Here is a 26,514-nt window from a genome sequence, read left to right as displayed (position 1 = left end):
AACATCTCAAGACATCAGTCAGGAAGTTAAAGCTTGGTCACAAAATGGTCTTCCAAATGGACAATGACCCCAAGCATACTTCCAAAGTTGTGGCAAAATGGCTTAAGGACAACAAAGTCAAGGTATTGGAGTAGCCATCCCAAAGCCCTGACCTCAAACCTTTAGAAAATTTGTGGGCAGAACTGAAAAAGCGTGTGCGAGCAAGGAGGCCTACAAACCTGACTCAGTTACACCAGCTCTGTCAGGAGGAATGGGCCAAAATTCACTCAACTTATTGTGGGAAGCTTGTGGAAAGCTACCCGAAACGTTTGACCCAAGTTAAACAATTTAAAGGCAATGCTACCAAATACTAATTGAGTCTATGTAAACTTCTGACCCACTGGGAATGTGAGGAAATAAAAAAAGGATTCTCTCTACTATTATTCTGACATTTCACATCCTTAAAATAAAGTGGTGATCCTAACTGACCTAAAACAGGGACTTTTCACAAGGATTAAATGACAGGAATTGTGGAAAAACTTAGTTTAAATGTATTTGGCTAAGGTGTATGTAAACTTCCGACTTCAACTGTATGCTGAAAGAGCTTGTGGGTGATAATTTGACATGCGGCTCCCAGTTCTATCGATTGCTGAATTTGAACTGTATTAAAATCTCCAACCATTCTAATTTGTTCATTACAATCCTTAAATTTCTGTATCGTTCCTCTCAAAAAAAGAAAATCCACATTTGGGGCATAGAGGTTGATGAGACAATAAACTAAAGTTGTCCACTGATATATCTAATATAATACATCTCTCGTGAGAATCTCATACAGTCACATGGATATTAGCTAATCTGATTACCAATAAGAATCCCTCTTTTGTTTCTTAAGCCATGATTAAAGAAATACAGTGCCTTCGGAAAGTACTGATACCCCTTGACATTTTCCATATTTTATTACGTGACACCCTTATTCTAAATGGTATTCAATAGTTTTTTCCCCTCATCAATCTACATACACACACACAAACAAACAAACACTCCATAATGAAAAAACACATTTTGCAAATTTATTTAAAAAAATATAAAAAAATATATATATATCACATTTACTTAAGTATTCAAACCATTTACTCAGTACTTTGTTGAAGCGCCTTTGGCAGCAATTACAGGCTTGAGTCTTCTTGAGTATAACACGGAACCCAAACCGGCTGTGCGCGTGCGCATTGTGCGCTATCGTGCATACATTTATTTTGCCCCCCCACACCAAACGCGATCATGACACGCAGGTTAAAATATCAAAACAAACTCTGAACCAATTACATTAAAAATTTGGGGACAGGTCGAAAAGCATTAAACATGTATGGCAATTTAGCTAGTTAGCTTGCACTTGCTAGCTAACGTTAATTTGTCCTATTTAGATAGCTTGCTGTTGCTAGCTAATTTGTCCTGGGATATAAACATTGACTTGTTATTTTACCTGAACTGCACAAGGACCTCTACTCCGACAATTAATCCACACATAAAACGGCCAACCGAATCGCTTCTAGTCATCTCTCCTCCTTCCAGGCTTTTTCATCTTTGAACTTATATGGTGATCGCATCTAAACTTTCATTGTATTACCACGACAACCGGCAACAAAGTTAATCTTTCAATCACCCACGTAGGTATTACCAGTGAGGAGATTGCACGTGGGTTCCTGCTTCTATAAACCAATGAGGAGATGGGAGAGGCAGGACTTGCAGCGCTATCTGCGTCAGAAATAGAAAGGAGTTCTATTTTAGACGCTTGTTGGCGCGCGCGAGCAAGTGTGGGTGCAATAATTGAATAACATGGATTTCTAAATGTATTTTGCGACGCTCGCGCACGCGACGTGTTCGGTCTGGTCAGCATGTTACACTACAAGCTTGGCACACCTGTATTTGGGGAGTTTTTCCATTCTTCTCTGGAGAACCTCTCAAGATCGGTCAGGTTGGATGGGGAGCGTCACAGCACAGCTATTTTCAGGTCTCTCCAGAGACGTTAAATCGAGTTCGAGTCCGGGCTCTGACTGGACATTCAGAGACTTGTCCCGAAGCCACTCCTGCGTTGTCTTGGCTGTGCGCTTAGGGTTGTTGTTCTGTTGGAAGGTGAACTTTCACCCCAGTCTGAGGTCCTGAGCACTCTCAAGCAGGTTTTCATCAAAGATCTCTCTGTACTTTGCCCTGTTAATCTTTCCCTCAATCCTGACTAATCTCCCAGTCCCTTCCGCTGAGGAGTGGCTTCCGTCTGGAAGATTGTTGCAGAGACAGTTGTCCTTCTGGAAGATTATCCCATCTCCACAGAGGAACTCTGGAGCTCTGTCAGAGTGACCATCGGGTTCTTGGTCACCTACCTGACCAAGGCCCTTCTCCCCCAATTGCTCAGTTTGGCCGGGCGGACCAGCTCTAGGAACAGTCTTGGTGGTTCCAAACTTCTTCCATTTAAGAATGATGGAGGCCACTGTGTTCTTGGGGACCTTCAATGCTGCAGACATTTTTTGGTACCCTTCCCCAGATCTGTGCCTCGCCATAATCCTGTCTGGGAGCTCTATGGACAATGCCTTCTACCTCATGGCTTGGTTTTTGCTCCGACATGCACTGTCAACTGTAGGACCTTATATAGACAGGTGTGTGCCTTCCCAAATCATGTCCAATCAATTCAATTTTACCACAGGTGGACTCCAAGTTGTAGAAGCATCTCAAGGATGATCAATGGAAACAGGATGCACCTGAGCTCAATTTTGAGTCTCATAGCAAAGGGTCTGAATACTTATGTATATAAGATACTTCTGTTATTTATTCTAAAAACCTGTTTTCACTTTGTCATTATGGGGTATTGTGTGTAGATTGATGAGGAAAAACAATTATTCAAGCCGTTTTAAAATAAGGCTATAACGTAACAAAATGTGGAAAAGGGGAAGGGCCTGAATTCTTCCCGAATTCACTGTACAACCTCCCCAATCACGCTTCCATTTTGCTTCTTCCTTAGCTAGAGTGACAACCAAATGATGGAGATTAATGGTATATTTACTAATGGTGACATATGTAAAAATGGAGAATCAATAAATCAATGAATGCGAAAAATTGGCGGGATACAGCTAAACCATTCTTGAGAGACACCCCTATATTGTCGCCACACACCCCTCCCCTTCTTGTCAACTTTTAAATGATAATAAAGACGTTATCTTCAGACATATTTGAGATGCTTTTCACTGACAGACGCAATTTAATAATCAGCTATCCCTATTGCCACTCACAATGCCCAAATTGTGTGCTTCCCAAATAGGCACAGGCCTACGAGCTTGTACCTCCACAGCAATTTTTTTCAAGAGGCTAAGTTATGCTTTCTGATGAAGTATTTTGAATGATTTTATTTATTTCTGTATAGACAGGAGAAATAATTTTATTTTGGCAAATGTATTTCCATTTACTTCCCCATTGGACCCACCACTATGCCATTTCTCTCCTGTTCCATTGGTTTTCATATCAACTTTATTTTGTTGTCCAGAAGCCAAAAGCTACAAACCCATTCATATTAGCAACCCATCTGAGTTGTTAGCAACCCATCTTTAGGATTCACCATCTTTCAAAGTTTCTGACAGAGATTTTCATCTCCGCTATCAGGTGCGAATTGCATTGTGGCCAATATTTGAAAACGACGTTTTATTGTCTGCTTCATTACATGAGTTGCATGTTCTGTTAAAATTCATTACCATAATCTAAATGTGATTTCTGTAATTCTGAGAACCGTGTGTGGACGCCGTTATGCACACAATGCATATGTGTCAGGTACATTTCTCAAAACGGCTGGTAAATTAAAATCTTCCCGGTCATGTTGTCTGGCGCAACATTTTCCTAACAGAAACCCTGGCTGAGAGCTATTGAAGTGGCTCGTCAGAAACCTGTCTCCTCTTTGGTCTAACTGAATCATGCCCAGCTGATGGGTTAAGCATCCTGCTCTGCTTATAATGGCCCATTACCCATGGCAGTGCATTCCAAAAGGAGGTGGCGAGCACTGATACAGCGTTTTCTCTGACAGGCAAATTAACTTCAAGACCTCTCAGGCCACAAATAGTCAGCATCAGATAATGAGATACAGTTTTATGGAGCAGGTATTGGAGGTGGCTAACACAGACAGTACAGACACACAGGAACGAACCCCACTAGTACGTGGAGAAAAGATGAAATAGGGCCTCCCGAGTGACGCAGTCCGTACAGGAGCTGAAGCGATGGGACAAGACAAACTATCAATTGGGGAGAAAAGGGGCAAAAAATGAAAAGATGAAATAGGATTAAATCATGTGCACTTAAGAGGGAAATATACTGAACATGTATTGTGTCCCATGTTTCATGAGCAGAAATAAAAGATCCCAGAAATTGTCCATACGCACAAAAGCTTATTTCTAATACATCCATCTGAAAAGGTGTGGCATATCAAGAGGCTGATTAAACAGCATGATCATTACACAGGTGCACCTTGTGCTGGGGACAATAAAAATCCACTAAAATATGCAGTTGTGTCACACAACATAATTCCACAGATATCTAAAGTTTTGAGGGAGCGTGCAATTGGCATGCTGACTGCAGGAATGTCCACCAGAGCTGTTGCAAAATAATTTTATGTTAATTTCTCTACTATATACCGCATCCAACGTCGTTTTAGAGAATTTGGCAGTAGGTCCAAACAGCCTCACAACCGCAGACCACGTGTAACCATACCAGCCCAGGACCTCCACATCCGACTTCTTCACCTACAGGATCATCTAAGACCAGCCACCCAGACAGCTGATAAAACTGTGGGTTTGCACAATCAAAGAATTTCTGCACAAACTGTCATCTGCATGCTCGTTGTCCTCAGCAGGATTTTATTTCTATTTTTTTAATATATATATTTTTTTTGTACAATATATTTATTGCCATTTCTTCTTTTTTTACAATTACCAAAATATGACAGCTAATGCCCCGTTATTCCTTCCACCTACACAAAACACCATGCTACATGGGGGCACATCGTTCAAAACCCTTCCCTCCCCAACACAGGAACACCTCCCTCCCCTCTACCGGTATTAGCGTCACTGATTAACAACAAAAAAAGAAACAGAATGACCTTCACATTCCATGCTAGAAAATAAATTATTCAACACAAACAAATAATAATAATACATTAATGAAGAAAGTAGTAATGAGGCAGCTAAGGTAACATCTCTAGAAACTGCTGAAAGTCCCCCCAGACATCAGTAAATTCAAAGGGTTTATTACATAAATTGTATGTAATTCTTTGATGGAATATAGGAAGATAGTTATTTTAGCCACATCTGCTTGCTTGGCGGAATGTCACTCTTCCATATAATAGCTGTGCATTTATTGTCTGCAATGACTGCCAATTTAATGAATCTGGTTTTGCTACAAATATTAACTGGTAGAACAGAATAATCTCCAAGAAGAATAAGGGAAGGATCTAGTGGTACCGTTATATTAGTGACCTGTGATAAGATCAGAATAATGTCTTTCCAATAATTGCTTAGTTCAGGGCAGGACAAAAACATATGCATAAGTTTGCCCACTTCCGTTTTACACCTTGGACACAATTGTGAATTGATCTTATACAGTTTCTCTCTAAAGCAGACCCTATGTAAAATATTGAATTTCATCAACTTGTGCCATATGTTAAATGAAAGACGCTGAGCATCTAAAAAGAGCTTTCCCCATTTCTCATCCTCAAAAATGAGACCAAGGTCATCATGCCACTTCATGCAAGCTTTCAGATGTTCACCATTCCCCAACAGAGCTTGAAGCCTAGAGTACATGTAGGAAATGAAACCTTTTACCCCTTTCCTTTCCAGCCACAGTTTATCAGTTAACCTCCTGTGGCTGAAGGGGCAGTATTGAGTAGCTTGGATGAAAGGTGCACAGATGTGCCCAAAGTAAACGGCCTGCTCCTCAGTCATAGTTGCTAATATATGCATATTATTATTAGTATTGGATAGAAAACACTCTGAAGTTTCTAAAACTGTTTGAATTATGTCTGTGAGTATAACAGAACTCATATGGCAGGCAAAAACCATATTCCAAACAGGAAGTGGAAATTCTGAGGCTGGTCGAGTTTCAACCAAGATCTCATTGAAATCACAGCGAGATATGAATGAGTATTCACTTCCTACGGCTTCCACTAGATGTCAACAGTCTGTAGAACTTTGTCTGATGACTCTACTGTGAAGGGGGCCGAATGAGAGGATAATTAGTCACCACTGCCATGAGGTGACCATTCTTTGACCATACGCGTTCACATGAGAGGGAGCTCCGTTCCATCGCTCATCTGAAGTCAATGTAATTCTCCGGTTGGAACGTTATTCAAGATTTATGTTAACAACATTCTAAAGATTGATTCAATACATCGTTTGACATGTTTCTACTGACTCTTACAGAACTTTTGGACATTTCGTCAGGTTTTAGTGAGCGCTTTGTGACTTTGTTTACCAAATGCGCTAACCAAAGTAGCTAATTGGACATAAATAACGGACATTATCGAACAAATCAAGCATTTATTGTGGACCTGGGATTCCTGGGAGTGCATTCTGATGAAGATCATCAAAGGTAAGGGAATATTTATCATGTAATTTCTGGTTTCTGTTGACTCCAACATGGCGGCAAATTTGACTATTGTTCTGAGCTCCGTCTCAGATTATTGCATGGTTTGCTTTTTCCGTAAAGTCTTTTTGAAATCTGACACAGCGGTTGCATTAAGGAGAGGTGTATCTATAATTCCATGTGTATAACTTGTATTATCATCTACATTTATGATGAGTATTTCTGTTGAAACGATGTGGCTATGCAAAATCACTGGATGTTTTTGGAACTAGTTAATGTAACGCGCCAATGTACACTCAAGATTTTTTGATATAAATATGAACTTTATCAAACAAAACATACATGTATTGTGTAACATGAAGTCCTATGAGTGTCATCTGATGAAGATCAAAGGTTAGTGATTAATTTTATCTCTATTTGTGCTTTTTGTGACTGCTATCTTTCGCTGGAAAAATGGCTGTGCTTATTGTGGTTTGGTGTGACCTAACATAATCGTTTGTAGTGCTTTCGCTGAAAAGCATATTTGAAATTGGACACTTTGGTGGGATTAACAAGATTACCTTTAAAATGGTATAAAACACATGTATGTCTGAGGAATTTTAATTATGAGATTTCTGTTGTTTTGAATTTGGCGCCCTGCACTTTCACTGGTTGTTGTCATATCATCCTGTTACCGGGATTGCAGCCATAAGAAGTTAAGCTAGATGTACCTGATATGCATCGCATCGCTCTAATTAGGTTAATTCTAAATTATATGCATATGGAAATAGAAGTACATTGACTGTTCCTTGTAGCATGAAACTATTGTTAGTCAAGTTACAAAATACAATTTGATTACAACAATAATGACCGGACTATTTAGCCCCACTTGAGCAAGTCTCAACAACAACAAAAAAAACTCGGGTGCGTTCATAGTCACCAACAGAGCCTACCCGCACACCAAAATGTCAACCAATCGGCATTCCCCAATGCGCCCTGAAACCTGTGCCGCGCGGCGACAAAAGTGATGACCACAAACGCACCCCAGCAGGTCAGGAAAAAAGACATAAATCAAATCAAATCAAATCAAATTTTATTAGTCACATACACATGGTTAGCAGATGTTAATGCGAGTGTAGCGAAATGCTTGTGCTTCTAGTTCCGACAATGCAGTAATAACCAACAGTAATCTAACCTAACAATTCCACACTACTACCTTACACACACACACAAGTGTAAGGGATAAAGAATATGTACATAAAGATATATGGATGAGTGGTGGTACAGAACGGCATGGCAGATGCAGTAGATGGTATAGAGTACGGTATATACATATGAGATGAGTACTGTAGGGTATGTAAACATAAAGTGGCATAGTTTAAAGTGGCTAGTGGTACATGTATTGCATAAAGATGGCAAGATGCAGTAGATGATATAGAGTACAGTATATATACATATGAGATGGGTAATGTAGGGTATGTAAACATTGTATTAAGTGGCATTGCTTAAAGTGGCTAGTGGTACATTTTTACATAATTTCCATCAATTCCCATTTTTAAAGTGGCTGGAGTTGAGTCAGTATGTTGGCAGCGGCCGCTAAATGTTAGTGGTGGCTGTTTAACAGTCTGATGGCCTTGAGATAGAAGCTGTTTTTCAGTCTCTCGGTCCCTGCTTTGATGCACCTGTACTGACCTCGCCTTCTGGATGATAGCGGGGTGAACAGGCAGTGGCTTGGGTGGTTGTTGTCCTTGATGATCTTTATGGCCTTCCTGTGACATCGGGTGGTGTAGGTGTCCTGGAGGGCAGGTAGTTTGCCCCTGGTGATGCGTTCTGCAGACCTCACTACCCTCTGGAGAGCCTTACGGTTGTGGGCGGAGCAGTTGCCGTACCAGGCGGTGATACAGCCCGACAGGATGCTCTCGATTGTGCATCTGTAGAAGTTTGTGAGTGCTTTTGGTGACAAGCCGAATTTCTTCAGCCTCCTGAGGTTGAAGAGGCGCTGCTGCGCCTTCTTCACAACGCTGTCTGTGTGGGTGGACCAGTTCAGTTTGTCTGTGATGTGTACACCGAGGAACTTAAAACTTTCCACCTTCTCCACTACTGACCCGTCGATGTGGATAGGGGGGTGCTCCCTCTGCTGTTTCCTGAAGATTCCTGAAGATCCTGAAATCTCTGATATATAAATGAAAACCTTTACCAGACGATAACTATCATCTCTCAAATATAAAATAGGGCCAAGTAGTTAACCTGTTGGGGACCAGGGGGTGCTATTTTCACTTTTGGGGAAAATCGTATGATTTTTAAACGGCCTCGTACTCAATTCTTGCTCGTACAATATGCATATTATTATTACTATTGGATAGAAAACAGTCTCTAGTTTCTAAAAACGTTTGAATTATTTCTCTAAGTGAAACAGAACTCCTTTTACAGACCATTTCCTAACCGGAAGTGAGATTTCCAAAAGCGAACTCTCTCTTCAAGAGCTTGTCTATAAAAGGGCATGTCACTTATGACTGTAGAAACACGTCATACGCCTTCGCCTGGGTGTCATGCGGAAGTGAGAGAAGAAATCAGTTGATTATCTCGATCAGGGACTGAACACAACCTCTTGGACTGAGACGTGCGCACTTTCTTTTTTTTCCTGGGCGCGAAGTAGGAACTGTACTCGGCTCATGGAAGAACCTTTTTAAAGGTGAATATGATCTCTGGCTTCGATTTTCTTTGATACATGTCACAATATCATCCTAAAGTATATTTTTTCAATATAGTTTAATTATATTATTGAAATTTATTCTGGACTTTAGACGTGATGCGTCGCAAGAATTGGTTCAAGAACGAGAGGCTAGCAACGCACGGCCAGTGTGCTTGCTAATTCTGAGGGAAATCGTTCGTTATGGATCCAAATAAAGTCGGTTCTGAACAAAGGACCCCTTGGAGAACATTCTGATGGAAGATCAACAAAGATAAGGACCCAATTTGGGATGCTTTTTCATATACAGTGGGGAGAACAAGTATTTGATACACTGACGATTTTGCAGGTTTTCCTACTTACAAAGCATGTAGAGGTCTGTAATTTTTATCATAGGTACACTTCAACTGTGAGAGACGGAATCTAAAACAAAAATCCTGAAAATCACATTGTATGATTTTTAAGTAATAAATTTGCATTTTATTGCATGACATAAGTATTTGATACATCAGAAAAGCAGAACTTAAAATTTGGCACAGAAACCTTTGTTTGCAATTACAGAGATCATACGTTTCCTGTAGTTCTTGACCAGGTTTGCACACACTGCAACAGGGATTTTGGCCCACTCCTCCATACAGACCTTCTCCGGATCCTTCAGGTTTCGGGGCTGTCGCTGGGCAATACGGACTTTCAGCTCCCTCCAAAGATTTTCTATTGGGTTCAGGTCTGGAGACTGGCTAGGCCACTCCAGGACCTTGAGATGCTTCTTACGGAGCCACTCCTTAGTTGCCCTGGCTGTGTGTTTCGGGTCGTTGTCATGCTGGAAGACCCAGCCACGACCCATCTTCAATGCTCTTACTGAGGGAAGGAGGTTGTTGGCCAAGATCTCGCGATACATGGCCCCATCCATCCTCCCCTCAATACGGTGCAGTCGTCCTGTCCCCTTTGCAGAAAAGCATCCCCAAAGAATGATGTTTCCACCTCCATGCTTCACGGTTGGGATGGTGTTCTTGGGGTTGTACTCATCCTTCTTCTTCCTCCAAACACGGCGAGTGGAGTTTAGACCAAAAAGCTCTATTTTTGTCTCATCAGACCACATGACCTTCTCCCATTCCTCCTCTGGATCATCCAGATGGTCATTGGCAAACTTCAGACGGGCCTGGACATGCGCTGGCTTGAGCAGGGGTACCTTGCGTGCGCTGCAGGATTTTAATCCATGACGGCGTAGTGTGTTACTAATGGTTTTCTTTGAGACTGTAGTCCCAGTTCTCGGCTGATCCCTCACCTTCCTCATGAACATTGATGCCCCACGAGGTGAGATCTTGCATGGAGCCCCAGACCGAGGGTGATTGACCGTCATCTTGAACTTCTTCCATTTTCTAATAATTGCGCCAACAGTTGTTGCCTTTTCACCAAGCTGCTTGCCTATTGTCCTGTAGCCCATCCCAGCCGTGTGCAGGTCTACAATTTTATCTCTGATGTCCTATACAGCTCTCTGGTCTTGGCCATTGTGGAGAGGTTGGAGTCTGTTTGAGTGTGTGGACAGGTGTCTTTTATACAGGTAACGAGTTCAAACAGGTGCAGTTAATACAGGTAATGAGTGGAGAACAGGAGGGCTTCTTAAAGAAAAACTAACAGGTCTGTGAGAGCCGGAATTCTTACTGGTTGGTAGGTGATCAAATACTTATGTCATGCAATAAAATGCAAATTAATTACTTAAAAATCATACAATGTGATTTTCTGGATTTTTGTTTTAGATTCCGTCTTCCACAGTTGAAGTGTACCTATGATAAGAATTACAGACCTCTACATGCTTTGTAAGTAGGAAAACCTGCAAAATTGGCAGTGTATCAAATACTTGTTCTCCCCACTGTATATCTGTCGAACTGTGCTATGCTACCGTTTGACTAGAATCAATGCTGCTGTGTGTTAGCTATTGTAGTAAGCTAATATAACGATATATTGTGTTTTCGCTGTAAAACACTTCAAAAATCGGAAATATTGGCTCTGTTCACAAGATCTTATTCTTTCATTAGCTATCCACCATATATTGTTCTGAAATGTTTTATGATGTGTAATTAGTAGTTGACGTTGGTGTCTGTATTTTCTCTGGCTACTGCCGTGCGATTTCTGACTGTAGCTGTGATGGTGGCTATGATGGTAGCAGTAATGTAAAACTGATTTATAGCTAAAATATGCACATTTTTCGAACAAAACATAGATTTATTGTGTAACATGTTATAAGACTGTCATCTGAGGGAGTTTTTTCTAGGTTATTTAGGTTGGTTCTAGGTTGGTTCTAGGTTAGTTAGGTTAGGTACTTGCATGCTACCGTTGCTGTGAAAAATGTCTGTCTGTCTTTTGTATTTGGTGGTGAACTAACATAAATATGTGGTGTTTTCGCTGTAAAACACTTCAACAATCGGAAATATTGTCTGTATTCACAAAATATTTGTCTTTCATTAGCTATCCACCATATATTTGTCTGAAATGTTTTATGATGTGTAATTAGGTAGTTGGTGTCTGTATTTACTCTGGCTACTCCCGTGCGATTTCTGACTGTAGCTATGATGGTAGCAGTAATGTAAAACTGATTTATAGCTAAAATATGCCATTTTTTTGAACAAAACATAGATTTATTGTGTAACATGTTATAGGACTGTCATCTGAGGTAGTTTTTAGGTTATTTAGGTTGGTTCTAGGTTAGTTAGGTTGGCTTGTGCATGCTACCTGCAGCCTACTTGTGCTGTGAAAAATGTCTGTCTGTCTTTTTTTATTTGGTGGTGACCTAACATAAATATATGTGGTGTTTTCTCCGTAAAACATTTAAAAAATCGGACATGTTGGATGGATTGACAAGATGTTTATCTTTCAAATGCTGTACTGGACTTGTTAATGTGTGAAAGTTAAATATTTCAAAAAAAAATTTTGAATTTGCCGCTCTGCCTTTTCAATGGAATGTGGGAGGAAAACAGGTTAAACAATCACCATCCTCCCGAGTTCACCTTCCCCCCCAAAAATATTATACACTGCTCAAAAAAATAAAGGGAACACTAAAATAACACATCCTAGATCTGAATGAATTAAATATTCTTATTAAATACTTTTTTCTTTACATAGTTGAATGTGCTGACAACAAAATCACACAAAAATGATCAATGGAAATCAAATTTATCAACCCATGGAGGTCTGGATTTGGAGTCACACTCAAAATTAAAAGTGGAAAACCACACTACAGGCTGATCCAACTTTGATGTAATGTCCTTAAAACAAGTCAAAATGAGGCTCAGTAGTGTGTGTGGCCTCCACGTGCCTGTATGACCTCCCTACAACGCCTGGGCATGCTCCTGATGAGGTGGCGGATGGTCTCCTGAGGTATCTCCTCCCAGACCTGGACTAAATTATTAGATTATAGTTAAATTACAGAAATGGTTTGACAGTTTAACACCCTGCAAACATACACTGTATCACATTTTATATTCCTTGTGTCACTATTTTATTATATTTTTACTAAAAAAAAAATAACTGTACACCAGTTGTATTTGGCTCATGTGACAGAACATTTTATTTGACATAATGATACACCATGCATCCAACACCTCTGCACTATCCTGTTTTAAGTAGTCTCTGTAAAACAGGACTACATAGGCAAAACGGGCAGCAGTGTTTTGCTACTGTATTACCACAGAGTTAGTAGATGCTTTGGTATTACTGCATGCTGACTGTCCAGCATTAAGACAACCACAAAGAACTCCTTTCAACATAGCCTAACTACAACCCCAACAACACAGGCACCTACCTCACAGAGACTGCTCTGCTCAAACACAAACAATGTGCCAATGTCCTCTAATTTAACATAAACTTGAAAACATCAAATCCCCTTTGGTTTAGGGAAGAAAATGACGACAATTTAAATATTCATACAGTGGCAAGAAAATGTAAGTGAATCCTTTGGAATTATCTGGATTTCTGCATAAATTGGTCATGAAATTTGATCTGATCTTCATCTTCACAACAATAGACAAACACAGTGTGCTTTAAACTAATAACAAATTATTGTATTTTTGTCTATACTGAATACATAATTCATTCACAGTGTAGGTTGGAAAAAGTATGTGAACCCCTAGGTTAATGACTTCCCCAAAAGCTAATTGGCGTCAGCTAACCTGTTCAATCAATGAGATGATCTCGGAGATGTTGGTTAGAGCTGCCCTGCCCTATAAAAAACTCACAAATATTGCATTGCCTGATGTGAAACATGCCTTGAACAAAAGAGATTTCAGCAGACCTACGATTAAGAATTGTTGACTTGCATAAACCTGGAAAGGGTTACAAAAGTATCTCTAAAAACATTGGATGTTCATCAGTCCACGGAAAGACAAAATGTCTATAAATGGAGAAAGTTCAGCACTGCTGCTACTCTCCCTAGGAGTGGCCGTCCTCCAAAGATGACTGCAAGAGCACAGCGCAGAATGTTCAATGAGGTTAAGAAGAATCCTAGACTGTCAGCTAAAGACTTACAGAAATCTCTGGAACTTGCTAACATCTCTGTTGACGAGTCTACGATACGTAAAACACTAAAGAAGAAAGATGGCGCTGGAGCAGAACTTGCCCCAACCGATTGTGTTTTTTAAATTTGTTTTGGCTACCGTCTCTTATGACCGAAAATAACTTCTAGACATCAGGACTGCGATTACTAGCCACGGACTAAAATAATCATTTTTCTTCTTTCACGACTCTGACGAGCCCGAGGCGGAGGATATACGGCTCCCTCGGGAACAGGTCCCGACCCCGTGAAGAGGAGGCAGAGAAAGAGATGCCGGAGAGCAAGCTGTACTTCTGAGAAGTCAGAGGCGATTGAATAAACCCCCACTTCACTCAATTCTGTTAGCAAACATGCAATCATTGGACAATAAAATGGAAGACTTACTGGAAAGATTAAACTACCAACGGGACATTAAAAACGAACAGTTTATGCTTCACGGAGTCGTTGCTGAACGGCTGAATGGCTGGTTATACGATGTTCCGGCAGGATAGAACAGCGGCATCTGGTAAGACAAGGGGCGGCGGTCTAAGTATTTTTTGTAAACAACAGCTGGTGCAAAATATCTAAGGAATTATCGAGCTATTGCCTGCCTGAAGTAGTTTTTCATGATAAGCTGTAGAAAACACTGTATTTTTCGTAGCTGTCTACATACAACCAAAGACAAAAGATGATGGCACTAAGATAGCATTGAATGAGCTGTTTTCCGCCATAAGCAAACAAGAAAACACTCAACCAGAGTAGGCACTCCTAGTAGCCGGGGACTTTAATGCAGGGAAACTTAAATCCGTTTTACCAAATTTCTATCAGCATGTTAAATGTGCAACCAGAGGGAAACTCTGGACCACCTATACTCCACACACAGAGATGCATACAAAGCTCTCCCTCGCCCTCCATTTGGCAAATCTGACCATAATTCCATCCTCCTGATTCCTGCTTACAAGCAAAAACTAAAGCAGGAAGCAACAGTGACTCGGTCAATAAAAAGTGGTTAGATGAAGCAGATGCTAAGCTACAGGACTGTTTTGCTAGCACCGACTGGAATATGTTCCAAGATTCCTCCAATGGCATTGAGGAGTACACCACATCTGTCATTGGCTTCATCAATAAGTGCATCGATGACGTCGTTCCTACAGTGACCGTATGTACATACCCCACCAGACGCCATGGATTACAGGCAGCATCCGCACTGAGCTAAAGGCCAGAGCTGCCGCATTCAAGGAGCAGGACTCTAACCCGGAAGCTTATAAGAAATCCCACTATGCCCTCCGACGAACCATCAAACAGGCAAAGCATCAATACAGGACTAAGATCGAGTCGTACTACACCGGCTCCGACGCTCGTCGGATGTGACCCATTACAGACTAAAAAGGGAAGCACAGCAGAGAGCTGCCCAGTGACACAAGCCTACCGGACGAGCTAAACTACTACTGTGTGATCACACTCTCTGCAGCCGATGTGAGTAAGATCTTTAGACAGGTCAACATTCACAAGGCCGCAGGGCCAGACGGATTACCTGGACTTGTACTGCGAGCATGCGCTGACCAACTAACAAGTGTCTACACTGACATTTTCAAACTCTTCATGTCCGAGTCTGTAAAACCAACATGTTTTAAGCAGACCACCATAGTCCCCAAGATCACTAAGGTAACCTGCCTAAATGACTAACGACCCGTAGCACTCATCTGTAGCCATGAAGAGCTTTGAAAGGCTGGTCATGGCTCACATCAACACCATCATCCCAGAAACCCTAGACCCACTCCAATTTGCATACCGCCCCAACAGATCCACAGATGTTGCAGTCTATTGCACTCCACACTACCCTTTCCCACCTGGACAAAAAGGAACACCTATGTGAGAATGCTATTCATTGACTACAGATCAGCGTTCAACACTATAGTGCACTCAAAGCTCATCAATAAGCTAAGGTCCCTGGGACTAAACACCTCCCTCTGCAATTGGATCCTGGACTTCCTGTCGGGGAGCCCCCAGGTGGTAAGGGTAGGTAACAATACATCCGCCACACTGATCCTGAACACAGGGGCCCCTCAGGGGTGCATGTTCAGACCCCTCCTCTACTCCCTGTTCACTCATGACTGCATGGCCAGGCAAGACTCCAACATCATCATTAAATCTGCAGATGACACAACAGTGGTAGGCCTGATCACTGACAACGAGACGGCCTATAGGGAGGAGGTTAGAGACCTGGCTGTGTGGTGCCAGGACAACAATCTCTCCCTCAACGTGATCAAGACAAAGGAGATGATTGTGGACTACAGGAAAAAGAGCACACCCCCATTCTCATCAACGGGGCTACAGTGGAGCAGGTTGAGAGCTTCAAGTTCCTTGGTGTCTACATCAACAAACTAACATGATCCAAGCACACCATGAAAGTCGTGAAGCGGGCACGACAAAGCCTATTCCCCCTCAGCAGACTGAAAAGATTTGGCATGGCTCCTCAGACCCTCAAAAGGTTCTACAGCTGCACCATCGAGAGCATCCTGACTGGTTGCATCACTGCCTTGTATAGCAACTGCTCGGCCTCTGACCTCAAGGCATTAAGTGTAGTGTGAACAGACCAGTACATCACTGGGGCCAAGCTTCCTGCCATCCAGGACCTACATACCAGGCAGTGTCAGAGGAAGGACCTAAAAATTGTCAAAGACTCCAGCCACCCTAGTCATAGACTAGCTCTAATACCACACGAAAAAAGGTACCGGAGCGCCAAGTCTAGGTCCAAGAGTCTTCTAAACAGCTTCTACCCCCAAGCCATAAGACTCCTGAACATCTAGTCAAATGGCCACCCAGACTATTTGCATTGCCCTCCACACCACTGCCACTCTCTGTTGTCATCTATGCAGTCACTTTAACTCTACCTACATGTACAGTCGTGGCCAAAAGTTGAATGACACAAATATAAATTTTCACATAGTCTGCTGCCTCAATTTGTATGATGGAAATTTGCATATACTCCAGAATGTTGTGAAGAGTGATCAGATGAATTGCAAAGTCCCTCTTTGCCATGCAAATGAACTGAATCCTCCCAAAACATTTCCACTGCATTTCAGCCCTGCCACAAAAGGACCAGCTGACATCATGTCAGTGATTCTCTCGTTAACACAGGTGTGAGTGTTGACGAGGACAAGGCTGGAGATCACTCTGTCATGCTGATTGAGTTCGAATAACAGACTGGAAGCGTCAAGGAGGGTGGTGCTTGGAAAAATTGTCCTTCCTCTGTCATCCATGATTCCCTGCAAGGAAACACATGCCGTCATCATTGCTTAGCACAAAAAGGGCTTCACAGGCAAGGATATTGCTGCCAGTAAGATTGCACTTAAATCAACCATTTATCGGATCATCAAGAACTTCAAGGAGAGCGGTTCAATTGTTGTGAAGAAGGCTTCAGGGCGCCCAAAAAAGTCCAGCAAGCGCCAGGACCGTCTCCTAAAGTTGATTCAGCTGCGGGATCAGGGCACCACCAGTACAGAGCTTGCTCAGGAATGGCAGCAGGCAGGTGTGAGTGCATCTGCACGCACAGTGAGGCAAAAACTTTTGGAGGATGGCCTGGTGTCAAAAAGGGCAGCAAAGAAGCCACTTCTCTCCAGGAAAAACATCAGGGACAGACTGATATTCTGCAAAAGGTACAGGGATTGGACTGCTGAGGACTGGGGTAAAGTCATTTTCTCTGATGAATCCCCTTTCCGATTGTTTGGGGCATCCGGAAAAAAGCTTGTCCGGGGAAGACAAGGTGAGCGCTACCATCAGTCCTGTGTCATGCCAACAGTAAAGCATCCTGAGACCATTCATGTGTGGGGTTGCTTCTCAGCCTAGGGAGTGGGCTCACTCACAATTTTGCCTAAGAACACAGCCATGAATAAGGAATGGTACCAACACATCCTCCGAGAGCAACTTCTCCCAACCATCCAGGAACAGTTTGGTGACGGACAATGCCTTTTCCAGCATGATGGAGCACCTTGCCATAAGGCAAAAGTGATAACTCAGCGGCTCGGGGAAGAAAATATAGATATTTTGGGTCCATGGCCAGGTAACTCCCCAGACCTTAATCCCATTGAGAACTTGTGGTCAATCCTCAAGAGGCGGGTGGACAAATAAAAACCTACAAATTCTGACAATTTCCAAGCATTGATTATGCAAGAATGGGCTCCAAACTTTGTGGAAATTAATATTTGGGTCATTCTCAAAACTTTTGGCCACAAGTGTACATACTACCTGAACTAACCGGTGCCCCCGAACATTGACTCTGTACCGGCACCCCCCTGTATATATTGTTATTTTTTACTGCTAATCTTTAATTACTTGCTACTTTTATCTCTTATTCTTATCCGTATTTTTTTAAACTGCACTGTTGGTTAGGGGCTCGTAAGTAAGCATTTCACTGTAAGGTCTACACCTGTGGTATTCGGTGCATGTGACTAATACAATTTGATTTGTGTTCATGGGAGGACACCACGGAAGAAGCCACTGCTGGCGAAAAAAAAACATTGCTGCACATCTGAAGTTCACAAAAGAGAACCTGGAGTTTCCACAGCGCAACTGGCAAAATATTCTGTGGACAGATTAAACTAAAGTTGAGTTGTTTGGAAGGGAGAAAAAAAGGCACAGCACACCAACATCAAAACCTCATCCCAACTGTAAAGTATGGTGGAGGGAGAATTATGGTTTGGGGCTACTTTGCTGCCTCAGGGCCCGGACAGCTTGCTATCATCAACGGAAAAATGAATTCCCAAGTTTATCAAGACATTTTACAGGAGAATGTTAGGGGACAAAGATCGTACTTGGGAGAAATGTCCTCTGGTCTGATGAAACAAAAATAGAACTGTTTAGCCATAATGACCAACGTTATGGAGGAAAAAGGGGGAGGCTTACAAGCTGAAAATCACCATCCCAACCGTGAAGCACGGGGGTGGCAGCATCATGTTGTGGGGGTGCTTTGCTGCAGGAGGGACTGGTGCACTTCACAAAATAGATGGCATCATGAGGGGGGGAAATTATGTGGATATGTTGAAGCAACATCTCAAGACATCAGTCAGGAAGTTAAAGCCTGGTCGCAAATGGGTCTTCCAAATGGACAATGACCACAAGCATTCTTCCAAAGTTGTGGCAAAATGGCTTAAGGACAACAAAGTCAAGGTATTGGAGTGACCATCACAAAGCCCTGACCTCAATCCCATAGAAAATGTGTGAGCAGAACAGAAAAGGCGTGTGCGAGCAAGGAGGCCTACAAACCTGACTCAGTTACACCAGCTCTGTCAGGAAGAATGGGCCAAAATAAAGCTGAAATAAATAATTCTCTCTACTATTATTCTGACATTTCACATTCTTAAAACAAAGTGGCGATCCTAACTGACCTAAGACAGGGAATCTGAACTAGGATTAAATGTCAGGAAATGTTGAAATACTGAGTGTATTTGGCTAAAGTGTATGAAAATTTCCGACTTCAACTGTAGATTATAAATCTAATCTAATATAAATCTAATCTGATAAATCTAAAATATCGCAGAGTGGAGTAATAGTATATGGAATCAGTGATCATTTTATTACATTTTGCACAAGGAGGATTCTTAAAGATATATTTAAGTGTCACAAAACCGTTAGAATCAGAGGCCTCAAAAAATACTGTGTTGAAAAGTTTAGGGAGGAAGTGGGTAAAATTGACTGGTCACCTGTGCTAGATAGTGTAGGGGTAGACATTGCCTGGGAAGTCTTTAAATGTAGATTCCTTGATGTGGTGAATGTGATGGCTCCCATTAGACGGGTCAAGGTAAAACAGACATCTAGCCCTTGGTTTAATCATGAGATTCTAGAATCTATCCAAGCAAGGAATAAGTCTTATTTTTTTTTAAAGAACTCTTACTCTTAAGAGCAGCATGATTTTGTCCTATATAAACATTACAGAAATTAAGGAAAGAGCAGGATGGATAAAGCTAAGAGGGGTTACACTTTGCTGAGAAAATAATTGAGAACAAAAATGACCCTAAAAAGCTTTGGAAATCATTTAAGGAACTAGGCTGTAGTAGTACTACCAAAACCAAACTAAACAGTATTGGACTGAACATCAGGGGGGAGACGGTATATGAAAAAGCAGAGGTTGCCAATGAATTCAACTATTCTTTTTCCTTCTGTTGCCAGAAAGCTGGTCAGCAAGCTGCCTACCAGTTCTGGTTTGTATGGAAGCAACCAAGTCAAGAAGTATTATGTAGTTAGGGGTTCAGCCAAACTCTTTTTCTTTTGCAAAGGTAGCAACAACCAAAATAGTCAGTATGCTGGCAGAGCTTAAATGCTCCAAAGCAACAGGCCTGGATAATATTCCTGCAAGGTTTCTTATAGATTCTGCTGAGCAAATTGGCCCTTGTATTACGCATATCGTTAATCTCTCTCTTGAACAATGCACCTTTCCCAGGGACATGAAACAAGCTAAAGTTATACCTCTGTATAAGAAGGGGATAAAGTCTGACCCTGGGAATTATAGGCCTGTATCTATCTTCTCTATAACATCAAAGATCTTGGAGAGAGTTGTACATGAGCAAATGTATGAATATGTTAACAAACAGGGTCTAATGTATGGTTTTCAGGCGGGTTTTAGAAAAACATACTCCACTGATTCATGTCTACTTTATTTGATTGACTTCATCAGGAAAGAGATTGATGAGGGAAATCTGTGTGGAATGGTACTGCTTGACCTACAGAAGGCCTTTGATACAGTTAACCACTGTCTCCTAATCTCCAAACTGGAGGCACTGGGGTTAAGCAGTATCCCTCTAGGCTGGGTAAAGTCCTATTTATCAGGAAGGGAGCAAGTAGTAGAGGTTAATGGTTCACTGTCTCAGGCAAAACCAATGAGTTGTGGCGTTCCGCAGGGGAGCGTACTTGGGCCTCTGCTGTTTTTATTGTATATTAACGATATGAAAGATCCTTGTTCTTGCCGTCTTTTTCTTTATGCGGATGACTCTACACTTCTGGTGTCTCACAAAATTAAAACTATGTTGGAGAACATACTTAGCACAGAGCTTACCAAAATTAGCAAATTGCTTGGAGATAATAAGCTATCTCTGCACTTAGGGAAAACTGAAGCAATTATTTTTGGATCCAGACCTAAATTGTGTAGGTCGTCTGAAATCAGAGTGGAGTTAGAGGGTGAGGTGCTGACTACTAAAACCTCTATTAGCTACTTAAGATGTATCCTTGATGAAAGCTTGGGAGGTGTGAGCATGGCCAATAAAGTGCTAGGGAAGGTTAATGCCAGGACTAAGTTTTTGGCTAGAAAGTCCAAGCTGCTTGATAAGAACTCCATGAAAGTGCTAGCTACTGCCCTCATTCAATGCCATTTTGACTATGCTAGTACTTCCTGGTTTGAGGGCTTATCTAAACTTATGAAGGGGAAGCTCCAGATAGCCCAGAATAAGCTGACAAGGGTAGTATTGAAGGTGAGTCCACGTACTCACATAGGCAGGAGCTGCTTTCAGGAACTAAACTGGCTACCTGTTGAGGCTAGGGTGTCCCAGATTAGACTAGGTTTGGTTTACAGGAGTATTTATGGTCCTGCGCCCAGATATCTAAGTGATTACTTTCCTCGTGTTAGGGATGCACACAATCACAGCACCAGATCAGGTGTTGCTGATGTGTACTTATACAGGTTCAGGAGTAATGCTGGGAAAGGTACTTTCTTGTATACTGGAGCCTCAGAATGGATTGAGTTGCCTCTGCCCATAAAAACAACATCCTCTCAGGGCAGCTTTAAAAATAAAGTAAAAATATGTTTGATGTATTCTGTGCCCATATGACGTAACTGGAATGATGAGATAGATCTCCCGGGTGGCGCAGTGGTCTAGGGCACTGCATCGCAGTGCTAGCTGCGCCACCAGAGTCTCTGGGTTCACGCCCAGGCTGGGCTGGGTTCGCGCCCAGGCTCTGTCGCAGACGGCCGCAACCGGGAGATCCGTGGGGCGACGCACAATTGGCATAGCGTCGTCCGGGTTAGGAAGGGTTTGGCCGGTAGGGAGGGTTTGGCCGGTAGGGATATCCTTGTCTCAGTATGTAAAAAAATAAAAAATAAAATGTATGCACTCTACTGTAAGTCGCTCTGGATAAGAGCGTCTGCTAAATGACTAAAATGTCAAATGTAAATGTTCTTCCTCTCTGTTTTTGTTTTATTATTTCACTGCCATACTGGGTTCGATCTTGTCTAGCCATCTTGTCTCAAGAGGACCACAATGGAAATAAGTCCCAGACTTTATTGTGTGTTATCCTTGATGATTTTATTAATGTGCATGTAAGGCTTTTTCAAGTTTTATATGTGCTTGTTTTTTTTTTAAATGGTCGAATTAATAAACTAAACTAAATTAAGACACTGCGGAGCTGGCGCGAGATATGTCTCAGAAAACCTACCTCATTCAGTCATTCTCTATTAAGGTATCTTTACTTTTACTCAAGTATGACAATTGGGTACTTTTCCCACAACTGGTTAGGCACTACAGCTTAGGCTTACGCACGCATACCAAATAGCTAGCCTAAAATAACTAAACAAAAACCTCAATGTAGCCTATAGATATAAATTGCACAAGAATAATACATTCATGGATTTAAGGTATTGTTCTTTTTAGTCAACCCACCCGCTCTTTATCCACACAATATTTCATGACCCTAAACCCGTCTGCCCCACGGATAAAACCGCGGATTGAATCAACCCGCACATCACTAATGTCAGTTTACTTAACTAGCAGTCGTTCAATCTTCTCAGTGTAACAGTTGGGCTAAGGGGACAATTCGGAGTACAACGCATTTCTCATCCCTGGATTGAGGTACTTTTTCAGAGACATATCTTGTGCCAGCTCCACAGTGTTTTAATTTACACAGGAAGCCTGTCCGACTCTACCCCGTTCACAGACGCTAACTGCTTTAGCGCCTATTAAAAGATAGTATCTTTTGACCAGGGGAGTATATTTAAACAACAGAGTTACACATGGAATAAACCAGCGTACAGTCAATAACACAATAGGGGGAAAAAGTCTATATACAGTGCGTGCAAATGGCGTGAGGTGGTAAGGCAAAAAATAGGCCATAGTAGCGAAGTAATTACAATTTAGCAAAATTAACACTGGAGTGATAGATGAGCAGATGGTGATGTGCAAGTAGAAAAACTGGTGTGCAAAAGAGCAGAAAAGTAAATTAAAAACAATATGGGGATGAGGTGGGCTATTTACAGATGGGCTATGTACAGCTGCAGCGATCGGTAAGCTTCAACCGACCTTCAACCGATCGCTGCCTGCACCTGCCGCCTGTCCAACATCACTACTCTGGACGGCTCTGACTTAGAATATGTGGACAACTACAAATACCTAGGTGTCTGGTTAGACTAAACTCTCCTTCCAGACTCACATCAAACATCTCCAATCCAAAGTTAAATCTAGAATTGGCTTCCTATTCCGCAACAAAGCATCCTTCACTCATGCTGCCAAACATACCCTTGTAAAACTGACCATCCTACCAATCCTCGACTTCGGTGATGTCATTTACAAAATAGCCTCCAAAACCCTACTCAATAAATTGGATGCAGTCTATCACAGTGCCATCCGTTTTGTCACCAAAGCCCCATATACTACCCACCACTGCGACCTGTACACTCTCGTTGGCTGGCCCTCGCTTCATACTCGTCGCCAAACCCACTGGCTCCAGGTCATCTACAAGACCCTGCTAGGTAAAGTCCCCCCTTATCTCAGCTCGCTGGTCACCATAGCAGCACCTACCTGTAGCACGCGCTCCAGCAGGTATATCTCTCTGGTCACCCCCAAAACCAATTCTTCCTTTGGCCGCCTCTCCTTCCAGTTCTCTGCTGCCAATGACTGGAACGAACTACAAAAATCTCTGAAACTGGAAACACTTATCTCCCTCACTAGCTTTAAGCACCAGCTGTCAGAGCAGCTCATAGATTACTGCACCTGTACATAGCCCATCTATAATTTAGCCCAAACAACTACCTCTTTACCTACTGTATTTATTTATTTATTTTGCTCCTTTGCACCCCATTATTTCTATCTCTACTTTACACTTTCTTCCACTGCAAACCAACCATTCCAGTGTTTATTTTTTATTTTTTACTTGCTATATTGTATTTACTTCACCACCATGGCCTTTTTATATTTTTATTTATTTATATATTTTGTTTGCCTTCACCTCCCTTATCTCACCTCACTTGCTAACATTGTATATAGACTTATTTTTCACTGTATTATTGACTGTATGTTTGTTTTACTCCATGTGTAACTATGTGTTGTTGTATGTGTCGAACTGCTTTGCTTTATCTTGGCCAGGTCGCAAATGTAAATGAGAACGTGTTCTCAATTTGCCTACCTGGTTAAATAAAGGTGAAAAAATAAATAAAAAGCTACTCAGATAGCTGATGTTTAAAGTTAGTGAGGGAGATATGAGTCTCCAGCTTCAGCGATGTTTGCAATTCGTTCCAGTCATTGGCAGCAGAGAACGGGAAGGCGTCCAAAGGAGGTGTTGGCTTTGGGGATGACCAGTGAGATATAACTGCTGGAGCGCGTGCGTCGGGTGGGTGTTGTTATCGTGACCAGTGAGCTGAGATAAGGCGGAACTTTACCTAGCATAGACTTATAGATGACCTGGAGCCAGTGGGTCTGGCGACGAATATGTAGCGAGGGCCAGCCGACTAGAGCATACAGGTCGCAGTGGTGGGTGGAATAAGAGGCTTTGGTAACAAAATAGATGGCAATGTGATAGACTGCATCCAATTTGCTGAGTAGAGTATTGGAAGCTATTTTGTAGATGACGTCGCCAAATTCGAGGATCGGTAGGATAGTCAGTTTTACGAGGGTATGTTTGGCAGCATGAGTGAAGGAGGATTTGTTGCAAAATAGGAAGACAATTCTAGATTTAGTTTTGGATTGGAGATGTTTAATAGGAATCTGGAAGGATTGTTTACAGTCTAGCCAGACACCTGGCTAGACTGTTTACAGTCTAGCCAGACACCTGTAGTTGGTGAACCAGGCGAGGCAGTCATTTGAGAAACCAAGGCTGTTGAGTCTGCCGATAACAATACGATGATTGACAGAGTCGAAAGCCTTGGCCAGGTCGATGAAGACGGCTGCACAGTACTGTCTTTTATCGATGGTTGATATATCGTTTAGTACCTTGAGCGTGGCTGAGGTGCACCCGTGACCAGCTCGAAAACCGGATTGCACAGCGGAGAAGGTACGGTGGGATTCGAAATGGTCAGTGATCTGTTTACTAACTTGGCTTTCGAAGACTTTAGAAAGGCAGGGTAGGATGGATATAGGTCTATAACAGTTTGGGTCTAGAGTGTCACCCCCTTTGAAGAGGGGGATGACCGCGGCAGCTTTCCAATCGTTGGGCAAGTAGATGCGGGTGGTGCAGAGCTGTTGGCCGGGGTTGGGGTAGCCAGGAGGAAAGCATGGCCAGCCGTAGAGAAATGCTTATTGAAATTCTCGATTATCGTGGATTTATCGGTGGTGACAGTGTTACCTAGCCTCAGTGCAGTGGGCAGCTGGGAGGAGGTGCTCTTATTCTCCATGGACTTTGCAGTGTCCCAAAACCTTTTGGAGTTAGAGCTACAGGATGCAAATTTCTGTTTGAAAAAGCTAGCCTTTGCTTTCCTGATTGACTACGTATGTTGGCATAGCCTATTCCTAGACTCAGTTTAGCCTATTGTGCATATCAAAGAAAGCCGCAGCAACATTTCTAACTGTTACTAATGGCTGAACAGTGGGCAAATGATGGACCTTCAGGAAACCAACTGCATAGATAACTATAGCGGCTGTTTTCAAACTAATTAAGTAGCCTACAAGTTCTGGTTAGCCTACTTAGCAACTGGCTATTTCGTCAACTGTAGCCTATCATTCTTGCCAAAAAAACGAATTGAATAGACAACGCAGTTGTAAATCAACCCACAGGGATGAAGAATAGTCACCATATATCAACAAAAAAAATCAAACAGCAGCCTGTAGCTTACCTCTTTGTAGGAGAAAGAGGCTTGCTAATTGCCACCCATCACCGCTCCATCCCACTGATAACATCTAGAGAGCGTCATCACGCGCATCCATTGTGCTTGAACGCCAACAGAGCATCAATGGAGATCAAGCCAAGATGGAAAATACATAATCACTGATTTAACCGGTAAAAACAAAATAAATACTCATAAAAAAATGTCATTTGGAAAAAAGTTATTACAAATCTATATTTTCAACGGCAATGGAATTGTCTCTTAGTGATTGCCAAGTTAAAACCACGTTCATTGTGTTTTGCTGGGAATTATCCATCTCTGTTTATATAGCATGTTACTACATACCTTCTCTCCTGACTCATGAATTGCCCTCCTCTTGTTTGGAAATCGGTTATAGTCGATTTAATATAGCTAGGCTACTCAGCCATTTCCTCACCAAACACTTTTTCCCAGGCCCCCATCGAAACTTTTTTTTACCGGAATGACCGGAAACAACCTGGAGGGCATTTCGGTAGTAGTAGTTCTTGTGTAAAACCGCAGCCAAGAGCATCTCAGTAGCCTACTATGTGTGGTAGTCGCAAATCGAATCTGCCTTGGATTAAAAAGACATCAATACCCAGCAAGCATTGTAAGGAAAATGGTCCAAGCGCACTGTTTTAACTGTTTTCGTAATCTGAAATCATTGATGTTCCTAAATGAAATAACGGATTACAG

General features: G+C 42.0%; 1 protein-coding gene across 2 annotated transcripts in view; it reads right to left on the bottom strand.

Annotated features, from left to right (window-relative positions):
- LOC139564047 (phosphatase and actin regulator 4B-like) overlaps window positions 1–26,292 on the bottom strand; it is an 85,691-nt gene extending 59,399 nt beyond the window's left edge. Inside the window, exons 1-2 of one of the 2 annotated variants that reach the window (XM_071383253.1) lie at window positions 26,146–26,289; window positions 25,810–25,904 (exon numbers count right to left, since the gene is read on the bottom strand). Coding sequence is in view for 1 of the 2 variants with exons in the window: in XM_071383251.1 (XP_071239352.1) it covers window positions 26,146–26,162 (17 nt within the window). In the remaining variant the exon portion in view is untranslated. Of the gene's footprint in view, window positions 1–25,809; window positions 25,905–26,145 lie in introns of both variants that reach the window. The other variant, XM_071383251.1, reaches the window with a different exon arrangement.
- Between the last annotated feature and the right edge of the window lie 222 nt (window positions 26,293–26,514).

The sequence above is a fragment of the Salvelinus alpinus genome, chromosome 35 (assembly GCF_045679555.1).
Source record: "Salvelinus alpinus chromosome 35, SLU_Salpinus.1, whole genome shotgun sequence".
Taxonomy (NCBI): Eukaryota; Metazoa; Chordata; class Actinopteri; order Salmoniformes; family Salmonidae; genus Salvelinus; species Salvelinus alpinus.
Note: the sequence above shows the minus strand (reverse complement) of the source record. Positions and strands in the feature narration are given on the sequence as shown.